The sequence below is a fragment of the Poecilia formosa genome, unplaced genomic scaffold (assembly GCF_000485575.1).
Source record: "Poecilia formosa unplaced genomic scaffold, Poecilia_formosa-5.1.2 Scaffold120, whole genome shotgun sequence".
NCBI lineage: Eukaryota > Metazoa > Chordata > Actinopteri > Cyprinodontiformes > Poeciliidae > Poecilia > Poecilia formosa.
The window spans coordinates 321,812-327,811 of NW_006800059.1; the positions used below are offsets into that span (position 1 = coordinate 321,812).

The window sequence follows — 6,000 nt, forward strand, 5'->3', positions numbered from 1 at the left end:
TTTTTGTCAGGATGCACAAATCTTCACTTCTCGTGAAATTCATGTTTTCCCTAAAGATATGACAATAAAAAAGGGAGATACAAAAGTGGTCATACCACCTAAACTTTTTATATTTTGCCACAAGATGCCAATGTAATTTTAGGGATTTTATGTGATAGACCAACACAAAACAATGCATGAAAGCAGAAGAGTCAAAGTTGTATTTTTCTTTTTGTATTCAGCCCCTATTTATTCTGATGCATCTAATTAAATCTAGGGGAACCAACTGCCTCAAGAAGATCCCTACTATCAGTGTGCACTTTGATCTCATCGTAAATCCAGATGTTTAGTAAAGGCCTCACAGAGAACATCAGTGAACAAACATTATAATTATCAGTAAACACACCAGGTCAGGTATAAATATGGTGAGATGTTTTATGTATCAAAAATGTAAAGAACTATTCATCATTCAAACACTTTTGTATGACTTTGTGTTGGTTTCTCACAGAAAATCCCACTGATTGAGGTTTGTCATTGTAACTTAAACTGAGAAAAAATTTAAGGGACATAAATACTTCTGCAAGGCTTTGTATACGTACGCAAGAAAAAAACACAATCCCCTTTCTTCTCTTACACACACATCAGATTCTGAATAAAGTCATGGCCTCTATACACAGTAGCAAACAAAACAGTCATTAGTAGATTTCAGGCTCCCTTTTAGGTCTGCTTCTCGCCGCTGTTGGTGTACCCGCGCCTCTGGGGTGGCGCCGCAGCTGTAGGTTTTAATAAAAGCATTGTCTTTGGAAGTTGTCTGAAGGGACTTGGTTTCATTTTGGAGGGCTGCTGCCGCTGCTGCACTTGCCGTAGATGCAAGAGGAGAGAGGGCTATTGCGCTGGGACGCGGGGGCTATGAGGTTCAGTGTCATTGTGGGACCCTCGAAGGACCGAATCTTATTGTTTGATAGTTTCAATATACAATCTGTTGGTGTGTGTGCGAGAGAGAGAGAGAGAGAGAGAGCGAAAGGGAGAAAGTGTGCATACTTCCTCCATTCATACAATGTATAAATTTGGCCGATCCAAACTTGTATAAAACTCAAAGCACACAGCTGACACAAACCACTGCATCAGCTTTCTAATAGATTCACTGCATTTGTTATGTCGCAACAAGAAGTCATATTGATAAAACACACACTGTGCGTTGTGTATGTGTATCGACACACACATACACACACACAAAGAAGTGATACAAAGCAAACTCTTTTGGTTTGAAGAGAGTTGCATTTAACCATACCCATAAAACCAACAAGAACTATTAATGCTCCACTGTTCTACCATGAAACTGCGCTCAGTATAATGAGTTATCTCTCTACGACACACAGGTGTCCATTAGGTCTTTGGGCTGACCAGTCTGTGACACCATTCAGTCAACAGTTACTCCATCTGTCAGCATTCAAACACCTTGGAACAAGACCCTAAAGGGGACATTTGTGTCACTCATGATGGACAATAACAGCCTGCTCTCAACAGGAGCGCAATGTTTCGCCCATGATGAGGTCAAATCAAATGTTAATGTCTGGATTTGGAACCACAATTCTTTGCAATCCTCCCGTTTTGCCTCTGCTCCCACAGGCACCTTCAGACGCCATCAGCAGAAGCAACATGGTCACATCTTTAAAGAGGCAAGAGGAAAGAATGAGTAAGGCTATCCAGAAACCAGCAGTAGAGGAAAATCCTAATTGCGCCTATAAGTGTGTTCCCTCCTGTGGAGTGAAGGTGCAAGGTAACGGCCATCTTAAATCACAGCCTGGCTGTGGCCTTCATTAAAGCCATAATGCCAGGCTCTCCCTTTAATGGAAATGGAAGGCAGAGAGGCTGTTGGTGTAAATTAAAGTGTAAGGCCCGAGTAGGGAAAGATTTCCCCGGCTCTGACAGGTGCAGCCTGAATTAGCTGTAGTGCTGTTCGAGCAGTCAGTGGGAGAACACTGGTATTGATTTTAAGCACTGTTGCACTTCCTATCTAAAAGGGAATGTGTATTACTAGAGCTAAGGACATCAATCACTCAGTATTCGACCACTGTCCCCTGGCATGCTTCGGATTTGAAATGATAAACAAACAGAAACAGACCAAAACAAAAGAGTGGAGCTGGCCGCATCGGTCCTGTATGGATGATGCTCGTACGCATCAGAATAAATCTCACAACAGACATCTGTGCGTGCATGCCGCCGGTCCACTTCATTTAATCTTCCTCGTGTTGACAGGATGCCATCTCTATTCAGGGCATGTCCTGCATTGTGTGTCACCTTGGTCAAACAGCTGGCGTCAGCTCCTTGAGCTCAGGCTGCGGCTCACTCCTCTGTTTATGACCTGCATGTGTCAGAGCAGTAGCATGCGTGCAGCGCAAGCGGTGCAGCGCTGTGCCGCTCTGTGTATGACCCCGCTGCTTATCTCTGCTTTCCATCATACCCCGCTGACCCAGTCTAGAGATGCAAGCTGGGGAAGAATTAGCCTTCTTAGCCTATTCCCCACAGGGGTCAACCCACAAACAGACACGCAGTCTTCTTGCAGTCTTCACAGCCGCAGCGAGACGCATGCACGCATGCATTATTTGTCATTGCATTATTTGCAATGACAAATAATGCAGCCGCGCCTCACCGCGGGGTGTCCTGGGTGTGACCTCTCACACGTGACCTTGAACATAAAGCTTTTCATGTAAAAGGCTGCCAGTCAATCAGATCCAAACAATCACACGGAAGATAATGTTCTGTCACGCTCTACCATCCGTCACTACAGCAACAAAAATAAAAACATCCGAAAACATTTGTTCCCGTCTTTCACACTGGGAAACGCACACACACATAAACGTACACACCACATCATGGATTGATGGCTGTGATAAGGCTTGGGATGTGTTGTCAGGTCTTTTGTTATCTCTGTAAGTGCACTCTTGGACATACTCCCTGGTGACACATCTGAGCCACCACAACACCTGGACCAAGACACGGCCAGCATGAGCCACCTGGGAATTGACCAGCAGACCCTCAGTGGTGACAGACTGTAGCCAGGAGCAACTTGTGAAGAGTTTGTCTAAAAAGTCACAGCATCAAACCTCGCCCATTTTCAGCCTGCCTCGTCCTGAGCTTCCAAGTGCCAGGATCTCTGACGTTTTCGATGCTCTGACAATATGAGCTGCTTTTCAGCTTTTTGCAATGCAAAGAGAGTACCAAAGATGAAATGTTACCCACCGCGAAGCCTTTCAATATCCACACTCAAGGAGCGTTTTTCATCATTTTGGTATGTCACAACAACAAACTTCATCCTATTTTAATAAGAATTAAATTGACAGATCAAAAAAGGCAATTTTACAAGACAAAAATAATTTGATCTAAATTATTTTATTGCAGCTCAGGTTATATGTAGCTATTGGCCAGTGAAAGGTGAATCTTTTTTTTTTTTAATTTTGCAGGATTTTTTTAAAAATTAATTTTGTTGTCATTGCTGACCAGTTTGTCTGACTCTTTCACAGAAAAAACATACCAAAGCATAATACTGCCACTGCAATGTTTCACTGTGAGGACAGTGCATTTGCTGTTTTCCACTGTACACCTTTCTTGTGGGTCAAAAAGTTGAAAAAAGCTGGTGATTTGTGTTCTTCCTGTCCCTTTTGTGAAATGCAGGAGTTGTGAAGTGCTCTATAAATTGTATGGAGAGATTTCCCCACCGTAGCTTTGGATCTTATAGTTGATCAGTTCTTGCGTTACCTGTCAGTTTAGGTAGAGGCCATGTTGTGGTGGATTTAAAGGATTGAATAATTTTCTATAGGATGCTTAAAGTTTGAGATGTAGTTTTATGGCCTAACCCTGCTTTAAAATGCTGTATTTATAATTGGTTTTTTTTAATGAATATTTGGTATTCATAATGACCACCACCAGAGGCTGGTTGTGGTCTGGTGCGCTCGGTGTGAATGTGTGTGTGAATGGGTGAATGACTGAATGTAGTGTAAAGCGTTTCGGGTTCCTCCAAACTTGATAAAGTGTTATACAAGTACAAGCCATTTACCAATTATTGGATGTCAAAAACCATAATATCCTTTTCCTTCCTCCTCACAATTATGGCTGACTTTGTTTTGGTCTATCACATAAAATCCAATAAAATACACTGGTTTGTGGTTGTAATGCCACATAATGTGGAAAAAAAGCTCAAGAAATATGATTACTTTTGCAAAGCACTGTATGCAGGCCCACATCTGAAGATTTGCACTGAACTCCAATTAATTGATTCAGAAAGCAGGCAGTTCTCCTTGATTAGAAAAAAAAAAACAAAACAAAACAAAAAAAAAAGTAAGAGGTGCACAGCTCTTTCAGTGGGTAATTACACAAGCGAACATTTTCTAATTGCCAGTGTCTTTATGCAGAACTCTAATCAATGGCTCTCAAACGCAGAAGGAGGAAGGACAGAGTGAGCAATGGGTCTTATGCCAATGGGCACATGAACATTTACACATTGGTGAGAATTGTCTGAAATGCCAAAATAGCAATCCTGGCTCTCTAAGTAAATGCAAGCAAAGATTCTTATTCCAAATGCATGAAGGTGCAAGTTTTCAGAGAGCTGTGTGAAACAGGACGCGTTGGCTATGGCAATGACATGATTGGTTTGTCTGACAGCTTGACAGTAGTCATGACAGGGCCAAGGATGTGAACCCTCCCGCCGTCTGATCTTAGTAGATTAGTCAGAGCAACTCAAACAAAGAGCAATCTAGTGCTGTCAAGTGTCAAAGTCATATGCATTATTAATATTCATCCTGAATATGATAAATAAATACATTACACGCTTTCCTGCCACAAACACACTGCCTAACATTAAGTTTTATGGGCTGAAGTTAACTGAAAAGCCAAGGGGGTTATTTATTTATTTATTTTTTCATCTATGTGAATACATTAACGAGCCGCGTGAAGTGCAATTTCAGAAACCCCTACACATTTCCAAATATCATAGTTACTCTTGGCATTTTATTCCACATGTGGGTGTAACTTGTGACCTCGACTGCTGAGTGCTGAACGTGCCGACAGATCGAAATGTATTAACATACCACTCAAAAGTAGATGTTGTGCTAATGCCTGTTATGTTAATTGGCATGCAAAAAGGCAGTTATTAGTCAGTATTAATATTCTATGATGTATTTGGAAACTGTGAACTTTTCAAAACAGCAATCAGCAGCATGTAAAATTAAACATCCCCACCCTGAACTTGAGGGCTCGTGCAACTGTCTTAAAAAAGATAGGTAAAATGAATTATGGTAATTTTTGTTCCTTGAATGTAATAGTTTTGAGGCTGTGAATTAAAAAAAAAAAAAAAAAGAAATGTATGTAAGAGGGCAGCAGTGTAATTGTCTTACCTTGTTTTAGGGGATGTCGTTAGCCACTCTTCATGCTTTTCAAATGTTATCAAGTAAGCTGCAATCTCCTGTGAAACAGAGAGGAGAGAAAAGGAGTGAGGCTTGAATATGTCATCTTTAATCACTGTTCTCTTGTGTTTGCAATACATTTGTGAGACTGCTTCATTGATATTCAGACAGACTAACCAGCAGAACAAACACGGGAAAAGATGGAAACAGGGGCAGCGTCGGGGAGTTCAGGCAGGTAAGCGCACCCGGATAGAAGTAAAATGAAAGACAGAAGTAGGATGCAGCTGAGGTCAGATCATCTTTTGAGACCATCTTTGTTATGAAAGCTTTGATCAAGTTCTCCTCTGAGGACATCAAGGTGCTCTCAGAGAGATTGACATCTCTGTGTTTAAGAGCGAAGAGCTTTTAACATTTTAGGTCCGATCCTCCCCCAAATCCCTTTGATCTGCCCTTGACACTCCTCTATGGATCAATCCACTCTTTAACCTTTGAATAATAATTACAAGCAAGTCTCACAATATTGACATGCGTGCGTACTGCTACTTCAGAAAAGGCTGTAGATCCTTTGGAGTTTTTTGTGTACAAAGAGATGCTATAGACACTGAAATTAATATATATA

General features: G+C 41.4%; 1 protein-coding gene across 6 annotated transcripts in view; it reads right to left on the reverse strand.

The window, feature by feature from the left end:
* Positions 1-6,000, reverse strand: part of camta1a (calmodulin binding transcription activator 1a) — a 412,799-nt gene that overhangs the window by 239,275 nt on the left and 167,524 nt on the right. For all 6 annotated transcript variants that reach the window (XM_016675717.1, XM_016675713.1, XM_016675714.1 and 3 more), the window contains one exon: positions 5,373-5,440. In XM_016675717.1, coding sequence (XP_016531203.1) covers positions 5,373-5,440 — 68 coding nt within the window. The remainder of the gene's footprint in view (positions 1-5,372; positions 5,441-6,000) is intronic.